Genomic DNA, 24005 nt, shown 5'->3' on the forward strand with positions numbered 1-24005 from the left:
AAATTGGCTGAGCGGCAGGAGACAGTGGGGATAATGGGCAGGTACTCTAATTGGCAGGATGTGACTCGTGCGTGTCCCGCAGGGATCTGTGTTGGGGCCTCAACTATACACAGTATTTATTAACGACTTAGATGATGGCATAGAATGTCATATATCCAGATTTGCCAATGACACAAAGATAGGCGGCATTGTAGGCAGTGTAGATGAAAGCATAAAATTACAAAGGGATATCGATAGATTAAGTGAATGGGCAAAACTGTGGCAAATGGATTTCAGTGTAGGCAAATGTGAGGTCATCCACTTTGGACCTAAAAAGGATAGAACAGGATACTTTCTAAATGGTGAAAAGCTGAAAACAGTGGAGGTCCAAAGAGACTTGGGGGGTCCAGGTACATAGATCATTAAAATGTCATGAACGGGTACAGAGAATATTCAAAAAGGCTACTGGAATGCTGGCCTTTATATCTGGAGGACTAGAATACAAGGGGGTAGAAGTTATGCTACAGCTATACAAAGCCTTGGTTAGACCACACCTGGAGTACTGAGCAGTTCTGGGCACCACACCTGAGGACGCCTTGGAGGGAGTGCAGCGTAGGTTTACCAGAATGATACCCGGACTTCAAGGGTTAAGTTACAAGGAGAGATTACATAAATTAGGGTTGTATTCCCTAGAATTTAGAAGGTTAAAGGGTGATCGGATTGAAGTTTTCAAGATACTAAGGGTAACAGATAGGGCAGATAGAGAGAAACTATTTCTGCTGGTTGGGGAGTCTAGGACTAGGGGGCAGAGTCTAAAAATTAGAGCCTGGCCTTTCAGGAATGAAGTTAGGAAACACTTCTGCACATAAAGGTTAGTACAAGTTTGGAATTCTCTTCCGCAAACAGCAATTGATGCTGGATCAATTGTTCATTTTAAATCTAAGATTGATAGCTTTTTGTTAACCAAAGGTATTGAGGAATATGGGGCAAAGGTGGGTGTATGGAGTTTGGTCGCAGATGAGCCATGATCTCATTGAATGGTGGAACAGGCTCGAGGGGCTGAATGGCCTACTCCTTTTCCTATGTTCCCGAGCGGATTTTCCAGTGTTCTCAGTGTATGATGTCCAGTCTTTGGCATACAGTGAAACCAACACCTAAAAACAGATGATCTGATCATTATCACATTGCTGTTTCTGGGACCTAGCTGTGCACAAATTGGCTGCTGCTTTTCCTACATTACAGCAGTGACTGCATTTCAAAAAGCACTTCATTGGCTGTAAAGCACTTGAGACGTCCTGAGGTCGTGAAAGGCGCTATAGAAATGCACGTCAGTCTCTCTTTAGTGGACTGAACAGTACTGATACACACTGGGAAATTTGAGTTCAGTGCAAACGCTCCATCTACACAATCCAAGTCTAGCTCAAATCATCACATCTCTGGCAAAAATATCAAGTCTAAGAATGTGCTTTTGGGAGAGGCTGAGGCCATCAAGCTAAAATGTTTTAAAAAAAAAAAAGCATTAAATGACAATTTGCTAAATTTAATTGTGTTATTGTGAAGTATGTTTAAAAAAAATTGTTTCAACCCTTATTTTGGACATTAGAAATTTCAAAAACTCTGGCTAGATTGTGCAAACAGAGTAAATTGTTTACATAGACAAAACCCATTATAAATGTGGATGTAGCAATTTAGAATGGGGGAAAAAGCTGACAAGTCAAGTTATGCAAACGTAAGATTTTTAATGAGATATATAATTAGACATTTTAACTGGCAAATATGAATGGGGTGAAAACCACTTCACGTAATGGCATCGGATGGATTAAACACCCTCCGTTTCTATACTACTATTCCAGAATTTTTTTAATTCAGTCACGGGATTTGTGGGTGTCACTGGCAAGGCCAGCATTTATTGCCCATCCCTAGTGAAGGTGGTGGTGAGCTGCCTTCTTGAACCGCTGCAGTCTGTGAGGTGAAGGTTTTTCCTAGCGGTTTGTTGCGACTGAGTGGCTTGCTCGGCCATTTCAGAGGGCGGTTAAGAGTCAACCACATTGCTGTGGGTCTGGAACCAGACCGGGTAAGGTTGGCAGATTTCCATCCCTGCAGGACTTTAGTGAACCAGATGGGTTTTTACGTCAATCCAGATTTTATTTAATTAACTGAATTTAAATTCCACAGCTGTCGTGGGATTTGAACTCATGTACTCCGGATCATTAGTCCAGGCTTCTGGATTACTAGTCCAGTAGCATAACCACTATGCTACCGTTCCCCCTAAATGATACCTAGACTCCAAGGGTTAAATTACGAGGAGAGATTACACAAACTAGGGTTGTATTCCCTAGAATTTAGAAGGTCTGAGGGGTTATTTGATCGAAGTTTTCAATATATTAACTTATGGGGTAGATAGACAGAAACTATTTCCGCTGGTTGGGGGGAGCTAGGACTAGGGGACATAGCCTAAAAGTTAGAGCCAGGCCTTCCGGGAGTGAAATTAGGAAACACTTCTACACACAAAGGGTGGTAGAAGTTTGGAACTCTCTTCCGCAAATGGCAGTTGATGCTAGATCAATTGTTAATTTTAAATCGGAGATTGATAGATTTTTGTTCTAGGACTAGAGGGCCTTTTTAATTTGCACTATGGGTAGGTAGAGGTTTTTAATCACCATTCTCACTGATGATGTAGGACTAGATGTTACATTGTTATATTATTACATCGTTAAATGGAACTATTTCTTACATCGTTATATGGAACTACTTTGGTTAGTGTATTTATATTGCTATGTGGCGCACTGTGAAAGGCAGTGCACAGTGCAAGGAGTATCACTCCGCACCATGCGGCAGCAACATCATTAAAAGCAAGAATACAACTGAGTAAAAGCCGTATACTAAAAATGAGTTAAAAGTGTCTGTATTACATAGTAATAAGAACACAAGGAGACACAACACTAGGTATGAAGGTAAAGGATATATGGGCAATGGCGGGTATATGGAGTTGGGTCACAAATCAGCCGTGATCTCATTGAATGGGGGAACCGGCTCAAGGGGCTAAATGGTCTACTGTTCCTATATACTCTTAAAAAATAAAACAATTTATACTGATATAGTTTTGTTTCATTGGGAAAAGTAGACATTTGCATTTATACGATAGCAAAATACTGCAGATGCTGGAAATCCGAAATAACAACAGAAAATGCTGGAAAAACTCAGCAGGCCAGGCAACATCCATGGAGAGAAAATAGAGTCAACGTTTTAGGTCAGACCCTTTGTCAAGACTCGACTTGACTTTTATATATTGTCTTACCATTTTGTTACCGTGCTTTCATGCAATAAATTACTTTTGGAGTGCAGTGATTATGTTTCATTGCTATTTGCGAAAACTACATTTGTATAAAAAAAACTGAAATGCCACTGAATATGGATTGAGGAGTGAAACCTTTCCAACTTATACTTGTGTTATTCAACCCTGCTTATTTTAGGATGAATTGACTGCCTGTATCCTCTACAAGAGCTGCAGTAACTACAAACTGTCAGCAGGGAGGGCCGTTGAGCTACTTGGAGTCACGACTCTCCGCAGTGCCACTGTTTAAGCATCTGGGAGCACTGCAGCCTTGAAATGCAAATATAGCAGCATTTTTTATGCACATAATTTTTGGAGCATGTAAGTCCTTATTCACTAGGTCTCGGTCTAGTGCATGTGTGTTTTAAAAAAAAATTTGTCTGTTAAGGTTCCCCCACTATCCTCTGTCATATAGTTTCTCGTCTCCATGGCAACCGTCTGGGCTTCAGGCAGCAGGTGATTACCATGCTAAGAGGATTGGCAGCAGGAAGCTACTGAATACCAGAGACAGCGTCTGTTAAATGGTGTATGGGAAAGGGCTGGATGACCTATTCACTGCCTCCGTCTGCCAGTGGCTGCGCGGGTCGTTCCCTTGGCTGGCTGCTGTTAAAGCGCAAGTTGCCCAACGGCCTGTTCCCCAGCCATTTAAAATGTGAGTTGGTTGTGGCCGATGTTCCCGGTCAGCTGCGCTTTGTACTGCGCGGTCCCTTTAAATTTCCGCGCACGTGTGGTATTTCCAATGGAGAAGCTGGTGAGCGGCCTGCGCGGGACCTTTCCCATTACTGTGTGGCCGCGCAGCTTAGAGGGAACGATGGTTGTGACTAAAGTACAATTAAAAAAAAAAAAAAATGTTTTCATGTTTCCTTTACCACATATATTTGTAATCAGAAAAGCATCGTCAGGGGTCTGAGTTCTAAGGAAAGACGAGAGAAACTTGGGCATTTCAGCCTGGAAAAAGGGGTGGAGGCGTCTTGAGAGGTGATCTTAGAGATATATAAGAGTGTTGAGGGTTTACAGAAGTTAGCCCGGGCTATTACTTTAAATTAAACTACAGAAGTAGCACTAGGGCGCACAGGTTGACACTGGTGAAAGGTAATTTTAGAACTGATATCAGGAAATTGTTCTTCACACAAATAGTTACTGACACGTGGAATAAACTTCCAGATACAGCACTGGATGCAAAAACCCTGGAATAATTTAAGAAACAAAAGGATGCTACAATGTGCATGGGGAGATTATTATCTCTCTCGAATGATGAACTAACATGGGCCGAATGCCCTTACTCGTCTTAATTATTTTGTGACAAATATTAGATCTGATTTTCAACAGTGCTTTGTGACACTGCTACCAAATGTCCCTTTGACCCTCTCAACCAGTAAGTAGACAGCCTGTTTAATGGGGTGAGTGATCTTTCACTAAAAGGCATTCTACCCACTGGCACTATCTGAAACAGATTCATCAAATGTAGGTTAAACTTCTTAAAACATTGTAAGTGTCAGTGATTGAGAAGTTACATCACTTCAGGCAATTCATAAATAAAAGGGAAGAACTGCAAATGGTGGAAATCTGAAATAAAAGCAGAAAATGCTGGAGTTTCAGCTGGCGAGGCCCTAAGCTCTGGAATTCCCTCCCTAAATCTCTCCGCCTCTCTTTCCTCTTTTAAGACGCTCTGTAAAACCTACCTCTTTGGTCATCTGCTGACCCTGTATCTCCTTATGTGGCTCGGTGACAAATTTTGTTTGATAGCACTCTTGTGAAGGGCCTTGGGACATTTTACCATGTTAAAGGCACTATATAAATTCAAGTTGTTGTTGTTGCTGGAGCTATATGGCAGCTGTGTCAGAATCTGGAATAGGAAAAGGCAGGTTATGATGTTTTGGGTGGGTATCCTTCATCAACATTTAAAGATGGGACAGGACCTGTGCTTACGAATGCGGACTAACTTGCTGTGCGTTTCCAACGTTTCCTGTTTTTATTTCCACCCAGTTTGTGTTGTAAAGCTAACTGCGGAGTATCATTAGGGTGCAGATCTGCACTCTGCACCAGCGGCAGTATAACTGCAACTACCAGGGAGCTTTTAACATTGGCCCACTGGCAACATTAGAAATTTGAGTGTTATTTAAATGCCATGGAATTGAGCTCGAAGCTTGCACAGAGCTCCTGTCTTTAAGAAAAAGAGTAATACAGAAGCCGGTAGTACAACTTGGATTGGCTGACCCTGTATCACTCTCAGTTTGTACCGGTCTGGGACTGGTACCTGTGGTGTAATGAAGTCTTTAATAAAAATTGAAGACCTCCATTTCCTCTAGTCATGTTTCAGAAAAAAAAATGTATTCTGCACAATTAAACCCTGTTTTATTAATGTCTCCTTCACCCAGGATTCCATTAACACGTTACAAAAAATCCACATCATAAATAACTGAAAAATACCACATTCTTGTACAACAGTCACACCCTTCACGAGTTCATTATTGTGCAGTGTTTTCATTGTGCACTTGCCCCTACCTGCTTTTACACTCCACGTGAGCCAAGCAACACAGATTGTCTTACATTTTAAATACTCTGACACTACACTGTTACATAACACATGTGTATAGCATGAGAAAGATGGCATACAGCACGCAGTGATACCAAAAATACAGTGAGATTGATGGGCTGTGCTAACACTTCCTCAATGATGCAACTGAGATTGGGAACCCTTAACATGCTTTGCTGTCTCATGATTTTTTTAAAACTCATTGCTGTTCCACAGTGCCATCCCAAGCTATGTAAATGTTTTAAACATTTATTTTTACATGGGCGTTTGGGTGATTTCTCCCCCCTCCATTTCTTGTGTTTTAATCCCCTTTTCATCTGCTTCGCCAAATGACTGCAGCCGAGAGGGTGGGTGCTCTGAGGCAACTGCTGATGCCCCCTCGTGGTGGCCATTTTGAGGGCACCAGAGATCACCATGGCGTAACTTTCCCCTCTGATGTTCCCTCTACTGCACAGGGATAGACAGAGCTGCTGATTGGCACCTCCCTGCTCAATGTAGTTCAAATCAGGATCTGATCAGAGTGAAAGAAAGAAATACTTGCATTTATATAACACTTTATCACTTCGCCAGAAAAGCCTCAGAGCACTGTGCACAATGAATTACTTCTGGACTGTGGTGACTGTTATGCAGGCAAATGAACCAACCATTCGAGCAGGGTCGAAGGGCCGAATGACCATGTTCTATTCTGTGTTCCAAACAACAATAAGATGAACGCCTAGCTAATCTGTATTTTGCCAATGTCAGATGAGGAGACCTTCCTACTCTCCTTCAAATAGTGCTAAAGAATGTTTAATGATAAACATTGACATTCACAGGCAGACAAACTCGCTTTAATTCCTTCAGTATTGCACTAGAGTACACCTTAGATAATGAACTCAAGTCCTAGTGTTGGATTCAAACCCAGAACCCACTGGCTGCACGCGTGCAACAAATTGTATCAGGCAACCAGGTTAACACTGGACTCCGCTCTGAGTCTCAGTACACGAACACTCAGTTGTCATTTTAGTTATGCATCTCACAGTTGCCTCGTGAGGTGTCCTCAAAAGAGGTTCTAACTCATAAGTGGACACCTGAGGCTAAGCTTATAATTGGCTTGTGTGTGTCTGCACCAGCCATTTGGAAGTAAAGTGGTATTAAAAATGGTTAGACTGAACTGACTGTAGGGAATCTAGCTGCACCAGCCCAATAAAAGTGTTTGCTTATGTAGCAGTAAGGGATTTGCTAAAATATTAAAAAGCTAGAACCTTGTGAAAATTAGACTTTTTAGAAAAAATGTGAAGGTAAGTGATGAGTGACTATTACAAGCACTGCAACTTATCCCCAGTCACTTCATCAGTCACCGTATCAGTTGAACCTCATTATTGCAGAGTCTGGGCATATAGAACACATGTTTCTTAGTAAGAGTTTGAGCTCTCTGCATCATAAAGTGGAGTTACACCCATAAGCAGGAAGCATGTGATTACAGTAACATGGATCCACTTTACGGTATGTGTCTGATCCAGGTTATATGTTGCAAGGGTGAGGGTAAAAACCTCTCGGACTTTCAGCACCCTGACTTGAACGTCAAGTGCTGTACTTCAAGGATTAAATGCACCCCTGATCTCCACTATCGGCAAAACTAACATTAACGCTTTCTTCCCTTTTTTAAGTAAATGGCTATTTGCAGTGACAATGTTAGGACTGAAAACGAACAGATAAAAACAATTAAATGTGCTTGGTACATATGATTAATTATTTATTTTTAATTTCTAGTCAAACTTGACTCGTTTGCTAAGTAACAGACAAAAATAATATTTGCAGAACTCGAAGGGATTGGAAATCCACAAATGTGGCCTCTCGTCAAAATAATTTAACAGCGCTGCTGTACTGACCCAAAAACTACAGGTTTGATGTCAATTCTGTGCTGAGTTGGCTGATTGCAGTTGGTCAGCAGTAGCAGCGTTACAATTGGCTTCAGTGCTCTTAAGCTAGGGAAGGGACAACCAGCCTTGATTACTCTGCAGTGACCCCATAAACTAAAGCATTTTAGTTAGTCTTCACCCTAGACTGAACACTCTGGGGTAGAAATAGGACCTAATAGCACCAGTTTTAGAGGCGTAAATTGGGCAGAATGAGGGCCAATATTGGAGACCAATATTGGGTGAGGCCATTTTTCAAGCGTCCCGGCAGCCGCCTAAAATGGGCATTAGGCCTCTTATATATGTAAGTGAGGGGCATAAGTTTTAGGCCTTCTTTGAGAAATTGAATAACGATGAGCGGAACAGGAGCTGAGCCTGCTCCTTTCAGGATTCTTCAGTGGCTGGCAGTTTTTTTTTTATTCGTTCCTGGGATGTGGGCATCACTGGCAAGGCCAGCATTTGTTGCCAATCCCTAATTGCCCTTGAGAAGGTGGTGGTGAGCTGCCTTCTTCAATCGCTGCAGTCCGTGTGGTGAAGGTACTCCCGTAGTGCTGTTAGGGAGGGAGTTACAGGATTTTGACCTAGCGACGATGAAGGAACGGCAATATATTTCCAAGTCAGGATGGTGTGTAACTTGGAGGGGAACTTGCAGGAGATGGTGTTCCCATGCACCTGCTGCCCTTGTCCTTCTAGGTGGTAGAGGTCGTGGGTTTGGGAGGTGCTGCCGAAGAAGCTTTAGCAAGTTGCTGCAGTGCATCTTGTAGATGGTACACACTGCAGCCACGGTGTGCCAGTGGTGGAGGGAGTGAATGTTTCAGGTGGTGGATGGGGTGCCAATCAAGCGGACTGCTTTGTCCTGGATGGTGTCGAGCTTCTTGAGTGTTGATGGAGCTGCACTCATCCAGGCAAGTGGAGTGTATCACATCACACTCCTTACTTGTGCCTTGTAGATGGTGGAAAGGCCTTGGGGAGTCAGGAGGTGAGACACTCGCTGCAGAATACCCAACTGCTGACCTGCTCCTGTTGCCACAGTATTTATGTGGCTGGTCCAGTCAGTTTCTGGTCAATGGTGACCCCCAGGGTGTTGATGGTGGGGGACTTGGCGATAGTAATGCCGTTGAATGTCAAGGGGCGATGGTTATACTCTCGCTTGTTGGAGATAGTCATTGTCTGGCACTTGTGTGGAGCGAATGTTACTTGCCACTTATCAGCCCAAGCCTGAACGTCGTCCAGGTCTTGCTGCATGCGGGCAGGGACTGCTTCATTATCGGAAGCGTTGCGAATGGAACTGAACACTGTGCAATCATCAGCGAATATCCCCACTTCTGACCTTATGATGGAGAGAACGTCATTGATGAATCAGCGGAAGATGGTTGGGCCTAGGACACTGCTGTAGGATTCGCAAAATCCAGAAAATACAGTCTAGATTGGTAAAACCCCTGAAATGGCCACATTGTGAGAACACAAGATGGAGTTGGCAGTTCTCATGGCTCAGTTTAAAAGGACACACCAGCAGTATCTTACAGCAGCCTGAGTCATCACCGATTAGAAGATTCCAGAACTTACTGCTATTGGTATGATAATATGGTTACAGCAGTAACGAACTCGTAAACAAAAGTATTTGCACCTGGAGGTGCACTAATTGCTAGCAAAATGCAAACCCATCTCTGAAATCGCTGAGCACAGAAAAAAAAACATTATCTGTACCAAACTCAGAGGGACACAGGACAGATCCCATCAGTTTCATTTACAAGACATTAAAATAAAGTACTTGCTTTTGTCAAAGCAGCCTGCCCATTACCTTGACAAAAGAAAACCCCTGATTTGGCACCGAGATAAGGGCAAGGAAACAGTATAACTGTTGAGGGAAATTCTAACAGGCTAGATTCATTCAGTGAGATTCAGACAGATCCACAAGATTCACCAGAAGCAGTTCAGTCCAGATCCAAGACCATCAGGAGTTCGAAGGCCGAGTGGAGAGGAGACGGTTCGAGGAGTTCGGAGGACTATCAAGATTGTGCAGGAGAGCAGATTCAGAAGTTCAGTCCAGATCCAAGACCATCAGGAGTTCGAAGGCCGAGTGGAGAGGAGACGGTTCGAGGAGTTCGGAGGACTTCCAAGTTTGTGCAGGAGAGCGGGTTCAGGAGCTGGTCCCATGAGGAAGATCGGAGATCCCGGACGTCACAGGAGTACCAAGGTTAAGGACGGTTTTAAAACTCTGGTGAGCATAAAGGCCCAACTCGACCGAGTTGAGGTATATTTTAGCAACGGGAGGGTTTGTAACATTAAGGGTTTTGTAATTCAGGAGTGTGATTTATCCCTCGATGTGTCCGTGTGCTTTTCCCACCCCCGTTTTAGTATACCGCTGATTAAGAATTGTTGTATGATTTAAGATAGTCAAAGTTATTCCTTGTGTGTTAAATTTTAGTTCCCATTGGGAGACGTGCTAATGATTTTTGTCTAAATTGATTCTTGCATTCTCTGTGTTCATTCTCCTTGAAAATAAAGATATTTCTGATTTAAAACTCACCTTGTCTCACCTGATCCATTTGTCTTCCGAGTCACAAGTTGGGCCACACATCAAGGTTGTCTGGCAATAAGCCCAGTGTCTAGAACCGGTGAGGGGGGAGCGCTTCGGAACCGCTCACGAGCAGTGCGAAATCAAAACCGATCTAGCACACCATAAGCTCGTTAAAACGACCCCTTACACTGCCCTGAGGAACTCCTGCCTCGATGTCCTGGGACTGAGATGATTGACCTCCAACAACCACAACCATCTTTGTGCTAGGTATGACTCCAGCCAATGGAGCGTTTTTCCCGATTCCCATTGACTTTAGTATTACTTGGGCTCCTTGGTGCCAAACTGAGCATCGGTGAGAAGGTTGTTGGTGAGTAAGTGCCGCTTGATAGCAATGTCGGCGACACCTTCCATCACTCTGCTGATGATTGAGAGTAGACTGGTGGGGCGGTAATTGGACGGACTGGATTTGTCCTGCTTTTTGTGGACAGGCAATACCTGGGCAGTTTTCCACATGGTTGGGTAGATGCCAGTGTTGTCTTTCTTAGGCAGTCCCTTGGAACCGAGGGTGACTTTGCTTCCACACTAAAAATGAGTTCTCGGGTGACTGATGAGACCTACAGTCTCTGTCACAGGTGGGGCAAACGATGGTTGAAGGGGCGGGTGGGTGGGGTGCTTATGTTGATGTGCGCTCCTTCTGCTGCTTGCGCTTGGCTTCCACTTGTTCCTGGTGAAGAAACTTGAAGAGTTCAGCGCCTTCCCGGATGCTTCTCCTCCACTTTGTGCGGTCTTGGACCAGGGATTCCCAGGTGTCGGTGGGGATGTTGCACTTTTTCAAGGAGGCTTTGAGGGTGTTCTTGAAGCATTTCCTCTGCCCACCTGGAGGTTTCTTGCCGTGTCGGAGCTCCGAGTTGAGCGCTTGTTTTGGGAGTCTTGTATTGGGCATGCAGACGATGTGGCCTGTCCATCAGAGCTGATCGAGCGTGGTCAAAGCTTCGATGCTGGGGATGTTGGCCTGAGCGAAAACACTGACGTTGGTGCGCCTATCCTGCCAATGGATTTGCAGGATCTTACGGAGGCAGCGTTGGTGGTACCTCTCCAGTGCTTTGAGGTGCCTGCTGTACATGGTCCATGTCTCTGAGGCATACAAGAGGGTGGGTATCACTACTGGTCTGTAGACCATGAGCTTGGTGCTGGGTTTGAGGTCCTGGTCTTCAAACACTCTCTTCCTCAGGTGACCAAAGGCTGCACTGGCACACTGAAGGCGGTGTTGTACTTTGTTATCGATGTCTGCCCTTGTTGACAGTAGGCTCCCGAGGTATGGAAAGTGGTCCACGTTGTCCAAGGCCTCGTCATGGATTTTGATAGTCGGGGAGCAGTACTGTGTGGCGGGGGCAGGTTGGTAGAGGACCTTTGTCTTACGAATGTTTAGTGTAAGGCCTATGCTCTCGTACGTTTCGGTGAAGGTGTTGACGATGGTTTGGAGTTCGACCTGCATACTGTAATTTGATGACAGAGGATGGGACGACCTTGGATCTGGACTGGAGGCGATGGATTTGAACAGTTTCCTGTTTGTTCTGTAGATTAGCTCCTCTCCAGCGGGGAGCTTACTGAGGGTGAGATGGAGCATTGCAGCCAGGAAGATCGAGAAGAGCGTTGGTGCGATGACACAGCCTTGCTTGACCCCGGTCCGTACATGAATTGGGTCTGTGGTGGATCCGTTGGTCAGCATCACGGCTTGCATGTTGTTGTGAAGCAGGCGGAGGATGGTAACAAACGTTTGAGGGCAGCTAAATTTGAGGAGGACACTCCATAATCCCTCACAGTTGACGGTGTCGAAGGCCTTTGTGAGGTCAAAGAAGGCCATGTACAGTGGTTGGTGCTGTTCCCTGCATTTCTCTTAGAGTTGACACGTGGTGAAGATCATGTCCATTGTGCCCCTTAGTGGGCGGAATCCGCATTGCGACTCTGGGAGGAGCTCTTCAGCCACTGGGAGAAGGTGATTGAGGAGGATTCTTGCGATAACTTTCCCTGTGGCAGACAGCAGGGAGACTCCTCTGTAATTACCGCAATCGGACGTGTAACCTTTCTTGAAGATGGTCATGATTGTAGCTGTACTGGAACAGCTTGGCTAGAGGTGTGGCTAGTTCTGGAGCACACGCCTTCAGCATGACAGCCGAAAAATCCAACAAGTCCAAAAATCGTTGCTGTGGAGCCAAGAGTGCTCCTCCGACTCCACAGTACTCCCACCCCCACTCCCCCGTTGCCGTTCAACACTCCCTCTCGGGACTTACCTTCAGGCGATGTTAAAATGGGCAGTGGGGTGACAGGCGCCGGCAGCTCGCCCAAATAATATTAACGAGGCCCGAGGCCTAATTTTGGGCAGGCCTCGGGCCTCCACGCTCTGTTGCAGGCCCTCTATCTCTCTTTAGAAAATCCAACAATGGGAAAGTGATTACTGGCTGTTTCTAAAGCATTCATCTTTGTTTTTGTACACAGAAGTGAGACATTCCTAATGGTATCTCTGTCAAACAGTCCTGTTCTTATATTCTGCAGCTCACTCCTTTACTCAGTGTACCAGATTGGGTTAGACCCGATCTTGACTTCAAATTGTTACAAAGTTTCTTTTGTTCAGGCTTACTCGAGGCCTTTTCATAGAGAAAGAAAAGATCACCATTACGTTGATGTTTTGGAAGCCCCTTGGTCAGGGCGAAAAATGTATGGGAATAATACAACTGCTTCCTTTAAGGGAGCAGATTGAGTTGTTATAAGAAAGTAGTTATTCATCCATTGGAAAAATCCCAGCCTTCAATGTTAACTGGTAATGCTGTGATCAGAATGCATACCCACCATTTTACATATATTAACAGACAACGAAATAATCAGACAGGAACAAACAGAAACACAATCTATTAATTAATACATTACTCCCTCCCTGTGACACTCTCTCAATGTACCACCCCAACCCTCACTATAACATTCTGTAACATGAATAAGAAAGCACAGAATGAGAGAAGACCAGTCAGTCAATCAAACTCATTCCTTCCACATACTGGGAGTAATTTTTACTTTTATTGACGGCAAAAAAAGGGTGATAACGAATCAGCAGACCGTTTTACAACTCCCCCAATTTTCTTCTCCATTAAATAAAGTTTATAAAGCCCAGCGATAGAAGTTTAAATCACCCCCACTATGTTCAATCCACTCCACCTCTCCAACCCATTTACTCTCCTGAAGGAAGGTCACTGTAAAGGGTCCCCCTGCCCCCAAAGTAAGTCAAGCAAAACACTTACCTCCTATTTCATCCTTGACCAATTGCCTTCTTTATCACGGTCCTAACAACACAGGAAGCAACATGTTCCACAAGACATTCAAACATCTTTAGCTTTACTTATCCACACAACCTCAATCCTAATTGTAACCAGATCTTTATCCAACTACTTTTTGAAAGTTATTCTTTTATACATGAACTGCTTTGGCTGGTTGTCTATTCCAGAAAACTTCCTTCTAACGTCAAATCTTACTTGAGGCTTGTTTGATTTATCCTTGTGTTGCTAAACACTGTAGCTGCAAGAATACAACAGGCTGGGTTCTCTGCACCGAGTAGCTCACCTCTTGACCCCTCAAAAAGCTTCTCCGCCATCTGCAAGGCTGAAGTCAGGTGTGTAATGGAATACCTGTTTTTGCCTCTCCCAGGAGATTACTTGGCTGCAGGTGGCTAAGGAGTGTCTATATCATGATGCATAAGGTATCAAGACTATATGGGACAGGCTAGATGACCTTCTGGTCTTTTCCTGTCCGACATTTTCATATGTTCTTATACTGACCATCCGCTTGGATAGGTGCAGACGCGACAACATTCAAGAAGCTTCAACACCATTCAGATAGAGCAGTTCGCTTGATCGCCGCCCATGCCACTGGACTCAATATCCACCCCCTCCATCTCTGGCCGACTGTGGCTACCGTATGTACAATCAACAGGATGGACTGCAGCATCTCACTCCCCTGCAGCCTTTACCACTGAGAAAAACAACAGCAATGTTGAGGGAACACCATCACCTTCAAGTCACACACTATTCTGACTTGGACATATATTGTTGTTCCTTCATCGTCACTGGGTCAATATCTAGGAATTCCCTACCTCACACCATTGTGGGAGCACCATCACCACAAGGACTGCAGCGGTTCAAGAAGGCGGCCCACCATCATCACCTCACGACAACTAGGGATGGGCAATAAATGCAGCCCACACCCCAAGAACATAAAAAAAAATCAATTTTTGCAGACTCCAGACACAAATTTAGCATAGCAGGACTTCCACCTGTCAAAAATATGTGCCTCCGACTTTGGCTTGTTTTTATTGTCCTCATGTTTATTTAAATAATTTTGGTAGACTCCCTGGCATCCGCCTGAAAGAGGGAGGGGAGGAGGTAGAGAGTGTGGATCTCAGGCCTTGTAGGCTTGTCGCAGTGTAGCTTGTCTGCCAGTCTATTTGCGGCCAGTTAAAGAAGTCTTTTTCTTTAAATTTCAAAATTGCTGCCTGTGCACTTGTTCATTCTGCAATCAATTCCACAAGCTTTAAAGAGTTAGGTGTCCTCCACTCACCCCCACATGTACCCCCATAGCAGTGCTGGCTGCCAGGATCAATCAGGCATCCCTAGCATCCAGCAGGGCTAGGCCACAAATGGCAGAAAGTACATTGGATGACATAACTTCCGTCATTTGACTATCATTGAAACACACCCATCGTATAGTCGCCCATCACTGCCCGATGGGAATGAGAGAGCTGTAAAAACGGGCAGGGGGGAGAGTAAAAAAAAATCCCAGACAGGTTATCTATCTAGCCCAAATTAAGTATAATTAAGCTTTATGATTTTCAGATTAAATGAATAATCGTCACCCCCTTCCCCCCCCCTTCCGATTAATTTGAAATTAGCATTAATTTTAACATCAAAACACCTAAAATCCATTCTTCAAATTTGGTGATATTTTGCTTTTACTTTCAATAACCTCAGATTATGTTTCTGAGCTTCTTCCAAGGCAAACAGAGAAAATAATCTCACAGGATTATTATTTGCTGCCAGTCCAGGTGTGTTTGGACTGAAAGAGCCAGTCTATTCAGGTGAGTAAAGTTAATATATTTCGTGTAATTTTTACCTTTTTTGACAGAACAAAACCATGAATAGTGCAACTGAAAAATGGCCAAAATGACAAAAATTAGACATTGGAAAACCTAACTGTAATATACCACATCTCTTCTAAAACACTGCAATAGACCCCCCTCCTCCCTATAAACACTGCTATAACTCACCCCTTCCAGTAACACTCCAATATAACGTGCAGCTTAATTAATCAGGAAACATCTTCATAACATGCTATTAGCTAGCTAATACTTCTTGAATGTCTTCCAAAGTCAGCCTTATAAAGAGGATTAATATGCTGTTAAAGTCTGGTTTTGACCTGCTTTATACAGTCTGACCATCTGACTGGATTAGTGTGTGCTCTCCGATATACTTAGCTACACACAGCTGTGCTGCTGGTGCATGAACCTCGGAAACAAGAGAGTTCCTATGTTGTGATTGAAAGGGTGCTGCTGTCTATTTGGGAGGTAATGTTTGGTGGGATCTGTTCCTGGTACTTTTGCTCTGCTGGATGTCACATGCGTAGTTGGAGAATAGTTCATGATGCTTCTCCCCAGAGCTGCCTGCACAGATAGATATGCTGCAGATTACTGTCCGTTTTTAAGTGCATTATGTGTGGAATTGACAACATTACCGCACACTGGATATTATCTCATACACAGCGTTATGGGGCAAGGTGCCTTATTGGGATGATATCGCCTCCTTTCAACTTCAAGCTAATTTCAGATTTCAGTCTCATTGCAAACTTTCTACGAAGCTTCCTGGAAAGAGGCCTGTCTTCCCACTCTCCGTGTGTGTCCCTTGGAACCAGCCATCCTGGCGTTTCCTGTGCACCAGTACAATGTCACCTTGCTCCAGACCAAGCTCCACCTCTCCTTGGGCTGGATAAGAAAGTACCGCTCGGCATCTGTGGGAACAAGAGGCATTCTTGTTATCCTGTGGGGTAGTGAGGAGAAGGCAGCTTGTTATCCTGTGGGGTAGTGAGGAGAAGGCAGCTTGTTATCCTGTGGGGTAGTGAGGAGAAGGCAGCTTGTTATCCTGTGGGGTAGTGAGGAGAAGGCAGCTTGTTATCCTGTGGGGTAGTGAGGAGAAGGCAGCTTGTTATCTTGTGGGGTAGTGAGGAGAAGGCAGCTTGTTATCCTGTGGGGTAGTGAGGAGAAGGCAGCTTGTTATCCTGTGGGGTAGTGAGGAGAAGGCAGCTTGTTATCCTGTGGGGTAGTGAGCAGAAGGCAGCTTGTTATCCTGTGGGGTAGTGAGGAGAAGGCAGCTTGTTATCCTGTGGGGTAGTGAGGAGAAGGCAGCTTGTTATCCTGTGGGGTAGTGAGAAGGCAGCTTGTTATCCTGTGGGGTAGTGAGGAGAAGGCAGCTTGTTATCCTGTGGGGTAGTGAGGAGAAGGCAGCTTGTTATCCTGTGGGGTAGTGAGGAGAAGGCAGCTTGTTATCCTGTGGGGTAGTGAGGAGAAGGCAGCTTGTTATCTTGTGGGGTAGTGAGGAGAAGGCAGCTTGTTACCCTGTGGGGTAGTGAGGAGAAGGCAGCTTGTTATCCTGTGGGGTAGTGAGGAGAAGGCAGCTTGTTATCCTGTGGGGTAGTGAGGAGAAGGCAGCTTGTTATCCTGTGGGGTAGTGAGGAGAAGGCAGCTTGTTATCCTGTGGGGTAGTGAGAAGGCAGCTTGTTATCCTGTGGGGTAGTGAGGAGAAGGCAGCTTGTTATCCTGTGGGGTAGTGAGAAGGCAGCTTGTTATCCTGTGGGGTAGTGAGGAGAAGGCAGCTTGTTATCCTGTGGGGTAGTGAGGAGAAGGCAGCTTGTTATCCTGTGGGGTAGTGAGGAAAAGGCAGCTTGTTATCCTGTGGGGTAGTGAGGAAAAGGCAGCTTGTTATCCTGTGGGGTAGTGAGGAGAAGGCAGCTTGTTATCCTGTGAGGTAGTGAGGAGAAGGCAGCTTGTTATCCTGTGGGGTAGTGAGGAGAAGGCAGCTTGTTATCCTGTGGGGTAGTGAGGAGAAGGCAGCTTGTTATCCTGTGGGGTAGTGAGGAGAAGGCAGCTTGTTATCCTGTGGGGTAGTGAGGAGAAGGCAGCTTGTTATCCTGTGGGGTAGTGAGGAGAAGGCAGCAGATATATGCCTGAGCCTACCTTGCCCCCAGTCAAAAAAAAGAACCCCTCCCATTCTCAATGACAAGGCTTGTGTCTGAATCCGATGGTTACAGAGTTTGATAGTCTTGCGTACTGAGTTAAGTAATAGATGTTTATTTTACCAGGAACTTGACCCAAATGCTTTTTCTTTCGCATTTCTCTCCTCTCCTCATATGGACTGCTTGTATTTAGTTGTTAACAACAGCAAAATAAATACTGTGCAGCTTTTGTCTTCCAATGAAGGCATGTTTAGAAAGCTACATAAATAATAATAGAAAAAAAGTAAGAAAGAACATGCATATACATGGCGTTTTCACAACCTCAGGATGTCCCAAAATGCTTTACAATCGATGAAGTACTTTATGAAGTGTAGTCACTGCAGTCATGGCAACCAATGTTCACACACAGCAAGGACCCAGAAATAGCAATGTGATAATCACAGAATCACAGAAACCCCACAGTGCAGATAGAGGCCATTTTGGCCCATCGAGCCTGCACCGACACATATCCCACCCGATCCCCGTAACCCCAACACATATCCCACCCTATCCACCAGATAATTGGAAATGTAATAAACAGTGTGGAGGATAGTAACAGACTTCAGGAGGATATAGGCTGGTGAAATGGGCAGACACATGACAGATGAAAATTAATGCAGAGAAGTGCAAAGTGATTCAATTAGGTAGCAAGAATGAGGAGAGGCAATATGAACTAAATGGTACAATGTTAAAGGGGTTCAGGAACAGAGAGACCTGGGGGTGTACGTACACAAGTCTTTGAAAGTGGCAGGACAAGTTGAGAAGGCTGTTAAAATGCAGAGAAGGTTAAGGGGAGATTTAATAAAGGTGTTCAGAATCATGAAGGGTTTTGATGGAGTAAATAAGGAGAAACTGTTTCCAGTGGCAGAAGGGTCGGTAGCCAGAGGACAGAGATTTAAGGTAATTGGCAAAAGAATCAGAGGCAACATGAGGAAACATTTTTTACGCAGCGGGTTGTTATGATCTGGAATGCATTGCCTGAAAGGGTCATGGAAGCAGACTCAATACTGTAATAACTTTCAAAAGGGAATTGGATAAATAGTTGAAGGGGGAAAATTTAAAGTGCTATGAAGAGCAGGGGAGTGGGACTAATTGGATAGCTCTACCAAAGAGCCAACACAGGCACAATGGGTTGAATGGCCTCCTTCGTACTGCGCCATTCTATGAATTTCTGTTTTAGTGCCTCAATATTTTATTTTAAGAGATTATTGGACAGGATACCATGGAGAATTCCCCTGTTCTTCTTCACAATAGTGCCATGGGATCTTTTACGTCCACCTGAGAGAGCAGAAGGGGTTTAATGTCTCATGTAAAAGACGACATCTCCAACAGTGCAGCACTCCCTCAGCACTGCACTGGAGTGTCAGCCTAGAGATTGTGTTCACGCCTCTGGAGGGGGACGTGAACTTACAACCTTCTGACTCCGAGGCGAGCGTGCTACCATTCATACTACTTACTCTTTTAAAGGTGCTTTTATACTGCTGTGTTAGTGCCATTGGCTCTGGACTTGCAAGTCTTGTGCAAGTGGTGGCAATCAGGAAAAGAACAATTTAAGAGTATGGGAAAAGGGCAAGGACTAAATGGAAAGCTCTTTCAAAGTGTATTGAGTCAAATGACATCCTTCTGTGCTGCAAACTTCTATCATTCCAACGAGAACTTGCCATATTGGCTATGGCCAGTGGCCAGGTGAGAACCGTTGTGTTTAGCGGGTCTCCCTAGCGAATCTGCAAAGTTTCCTTTGGGGGTTACCTCCAGTTGAGCAAGGCTTACATGTCGGGAGCCAGTCCAACTAACACAGCAGTGCAGCAGCTTAAGAGACAACAGATGGAGCTAACCTACTCTACATAGGAACGCAGTTTAAAGAATTGTGTAGCTTAGCAAGATATAGGTCACCTCCTTCCACACACACAGACTCGTAATAAAATTGCATAAATTACTTAGCCGGTAGTCTTCTGTACAGGCACCATCTTAATAGGTTCATGCAGCTTTAACTGAGTATGTGACCTTGCCGCATGCTCCGTTAAAGCCTTAAGCACAGATTGGTGGATGGAGCAACCTTTTACTCTTTTAGTAAAATATTTTGTTTTAATTCGTAAAGCTACATGGTAAATTTGGTGCCATTAGTGGTGATAATACAAAGAGTCAGAAAAGGAAGAGGGGAAAGGAAAACTATACATTATAAAAAATAATCAGGTAATGCGTTCAAGAGTGAAACACCTTCCTGGTGTCTCAGCATATTACTTTATTTTAGTCACTTGGGTACATTACAGCCTACTCCAGACACTCGGTCTATGTACAGTATATACATAAAAAAGCCTTTGGCTCAATTTTCAGTGGGATTGATATGGGTGCTTGTGTATGAACTGCCGTCAAGAATGGCAGGAAAGGGCACAACTCGTGATCCTGAGGTAAGCTGCAGCTTTTTTCTGTCATGCGTGAACCCATGATAGGAACATAGGAAGGAACATAGGAACAAGAGTAGGCCATTCAGCCCCTCGAGTCTGCTCCGCCATTTAATTAGATCATGGCTGATCTGTACCTCAATTCCATTTACCTGCCTTAGTGCCATATCTCTTGATACCCTTACCTAACAAAAATCTATCTATTTTAGTCACGAAAGTTCTAATTGTCCCCCGGCGTCCAAAGCCTTTTGAGGGAGAGAATTCTATATTTCTACTACCCTGTGTGTGGAAAAAAATGATGCATGTTACTCCCCTTTTTTCATAACAGCCATTCTCAGAAGGGTTGTTACCTATTGAAGCACATTGAATGGGTTTGTGATGGCTTCAGACACTCTTCAGCAGCGGAGCTGTGCAGCGGAGATGGAGGGGTGCAGCGATAACAAGAATCCCAGGAGCCTGTCTTTCTGTGCACCGTCTGAACCTTCTCTTCACCTCCTATTGGACATGAACCAGCTCTGTTGTGAGAGATGACGGGGACAAGAGGACCTCTGGCTTCCTGTAAAACTGGTTCTGCAGCGACCTGTTCTGGCTTTACCGACTTTGTAGTAGGGCTGCACACCGAGGTGACTTGGAATTTAGGCCTTGTGGATGATGCAGCACAGTGGGGTAGAAAAGCTCCTAGGCTTGTCTGAGCCTGAGAAAGAGACAATAATGTGGTTTTATTGTGAAATGGCCTCACTCTAGCTTAGCTCACAAAGAAAGTTTCTCTTTGTCACAGTGGAAGAAGAAAGGTTAGAACAGTCATGAATCATCTTCCTTCCAATGATCTTGTTGTGATGCAATGACAAGGCCCAATGTAAATTGCCTATCTGGTGTCTGTCAAACACTTTCTGATTATTACTTTGCTTCTTTACTGCATAATATAGCTCATTTTCCCTTTCTGACACCGATGACAGATACTTAATTCATGGATAAATCAACTAAACTCAGACTTGTGCATCCCATAGAAATTGGCTCACGATTGGTAGAAACTATGAGATGAGATGCCTGTCCGATCCCTCAGCTAGGAAATAATGTCTGCTGCAGTGAGAACTAAATAGAGAGAGACAGAAGCATCATGGAATTGTCATGGAATTTTCCTGACATGTCCGACTTGTAGTTCCACCTTCTTCCCTCTCCCATGTGCAGTTCTAATTCAGACCTCCTCTGTTTCCCATTGGAGACATCAAAGGTTTGAATTTGCAACTCATCCATTCCCTCTTCCCCTTGTAGAGCCACAGACAATTGGAACTCACAATCTCCTTTCTCCTTACCCAGAGACATGGCCAATTTAAACTCACAGCTCCATTCTCTTCTTTTCCTTCTCATTCCATTTAGACATGGCAAACCCAAGCTGACATCCACTCTGTTTCTTCTCTAACCCTTCCCAACTCACAACTATTCCATTACCCTGTCTTTTAAATCATGACCTATTTAAATTCAGACTTCGCCTGTTTCCCTTCTCCCTCCCCAAAGACTGCCAGAAACATGGCTGGGTCAAATTCCTTGTTTTTCCACACATCCATATTTTGCTAAGACTGGTAAAACCCACCTTGTGCAGACTGTTCCTGTCCTCATCTTTGCAGTGTGATGGTGTAAAGTTTGACATTGGTACACATCCCCGGCCTGCAGTTGTACAATTGGAAGCTTCTTGGACTTGCATTGCTGATGTTTTGCCACTGGGAGGCATTGCTGGGGCAGTGTTGCCAATGGGCCTGATGGGCAGGTTAGGTCTGTTTGTCCCATATACCGCACCGGATTGGCCAGCGTGGACAGTGACTGGGTGCAGAAGCTGATGGGATGCGAAAGGCTGGGCTTGAATGACGACAGTTGGAACACACCTGCTATTTGTGCTCTGAGACTGTACTGGAGGAACCGCAAGTGTTGGTCGATGTACGTTTGCTAAAGGAACAAAAAAAATAGAGTGATTGAATTAGCTGTACATTTTCTGTCTAAACCACTGTAGAAACAATTCCAAATTAAACTACATTATTCCAAGCAAGTTTATGAGGACTGAAAGAATAGAATGAAAGAAAACATTTGCATTTATATAGCACCTTTCATGACCTCAGAACATCCCACAAGAAAGTGCAGTTGAAGTGTAGTCACTGTAATGTAGGAAAACACTGACATGAATCAGTCATTCATGAAAGAAAGACTTATGAAAAATACTGAGCAGCCTACGGGTGGCGCTGTCCAGGGAGTGTACAAATACTTGGGCACGGGCCCAGCTTGCGCAGGACATTCTTAACAGGAACTAGTGAAGGACACAACTAGACCTCCATGTTGTACAACAGTTGATTAAAGCTTTGTTTAACGCTTAGACCAAGTGCCTAGTAGTTTTCTTACGTCAAACATGGTATTCAATTTGCACACAGCAAGGCCCCACAAACAGCAATAAGATAAATGACCAGATAATCAGTTTTTAGTGATGTTGGTTGAGAAATAAATATTTCTGATGGCTGGGGAGTCCAGAACCAGGGGTCATAGTCTAAGGATAAGGAGTAAGCCATTTAGGACTGAAATGAGGAGGAATTTCTTCACCCAGAGAGTGGTGAACCTGTGGAATTCTCTGCCACAGAGGGCGGTGGAGGCCAGTTCATTAAATATATTCAAGAAAGAGTTGGATATATTTCTTAAGGCTAAAGGGATCAAGGGATATGGGGAGAAGGCAGGGACAGGGTACTGAATTTGGATGATCAGCCATGATCTCATTGAATGGCGGAGCAGGCTCAAAGGGCCGAATGGCCTACTCCTGCTCCTATCTTCTATGTTTCTATGTTTCTATGTCAGGACAGCAAGAGAACTCCTAGCTCTTGTTCAAAGAGTGCCGTACACCCAAGAGATCAGACAGGATCTTAGTCTCATCCGACTCCCACATTACTGTACTGATGTGTCATCCTAGATTATGTGCTCAGGTTCTCAATTGGAGTTTAAACCCAGTACCTTCTGTAATGGGGCTACCCTTGCAGCACCAGGGACCGTAAAGGGGCAAAAGAGCCCCAAGGAAGATTGAAGCTTTAAAGGTAGCTAGATTTGAGGAAGAGCCCCTCTCCCTCCATTTCTTCATACCGGGGCCATCACTGCCACTACCCCAGGCCTACCTTCCACTAGATGGTCCCAGAAGCAGAGGTATCGAGCAGATGGGAGGGAAATAGGATGGGGGGCCGTGTCCATACTCCATCAGCATTTACATGCAGTGGAGGAGAAGGGGTAGACTGTAATGGCTCTAGCGGGGAAGGGAATGTAAACGAGATTGGGACAAGGTGTTAGGGGTTGGCCTCACCATCCTATTTTCCCAACATTTCCACTACTATCACGCTGGAGGTTGGGCAGAATAATTGAAGAAAATCGAGACAAGTAGACTAATAGGGTGCAGAGAGACGTAAAGCTGAATGCGATGTTAGACATAGTAGTCAGACATGGACCGTCAGACTGGCAGGAAGTAGAGTGAGACACTGACTGAAACAAGCCTAAAAGTTTTGCCACTTTTATTGGTTTTTAGTTTGGAGATCGCAGGCGGGGGAGGGGGCTGAACAGTTGGAGGGGTTTCGGATCGCGGGGGTGAGGGCCGATTGTGGAGAGGGAAGCAGGTTTACTTGGTGGGCCGGGAAGAAGCACTCCCGCTCCTTTTGGCCCCACGTGCAGTGCTGGAAAGTTACTTACCTGCTGGATCTGACCTTTCTGAATAACATACACTTTCAGCCAGAAACTACAAAAATAAAAAAGAACATTGCCACACCATTAAAATATAAAGTAACTGAAGCCTAACCAACTTAATTAAACAGTATTAGGGGCAGTCAGAAAAGAATAAGTTCCTCTTGTTGCAAATTGTTATGAAAATTAATAGACCCAGGGACAAGGTTATAATATTTGTGGGATGGAGTCTCCAAATTTGGCTTAAGTGGGTTCAAGGCCAAGCTCCTTCATCAGAAACCAAGGTGCCTCCTTGGTGGTCATCTGTCCATCTGTCTACAGTAACATAGACAGA

At 44.5% G+C, this 24005-nt stretch overlaps 1 protein-coding gene across 3 annotated transcripts in view; it reads right to left on the reverse strand.

Moving 5' to 3' along the window:
• Window positions 1–5646: 5646 nt before the first annotated feature.
• The window catches only part of LOC147114160 (E3 ubiquitin-protein ligase SH3RF2-like), a 100332-nt gene continuing 81973 nt past the window's right edge, over window positions 5647–24005 (reverse strand). For 2 of the 3 annotated variants that reach the window (XM_085995796.1, XM_085995795.1), the window contains 3 exons: window positions 21567–21916; window positions 20326–20669; window positions 5647–16313 (listed from right to left, as the gene is read on the reverse strand). In XM_085995796.1, the coding sequence (XP_085851922.1) occupies window positions 16142–16313; window positions 20326–20669; window positions 21567–21916 (866 nt within the window). In that variant the 3' untranslated portion in view covers window positions 5647–16141. The remainder of the gene's footprint in view (window positions 16314–20325; window positions 20670–21566; window positions 21917–24005) is intronic. The other variant, XM_085995797.1, reaches the window with a different exon arrangement.

The sequence above is a fragment of the Somniosus microcephalus genome, chromosome 8 (assembly GCF_052327205.1).
Source record: "Somniosus microcephalus isolate GS21.2 chromosome 8, FLI_Smic_1.0, whole genome shotgun sequence".
Lineage (NCBI taxonomy): Eukaryota > Metazoa > Chordata > Chondrichthyes > Squaliformes > Somniosidae > Somniosus > Somniosus microcephalus.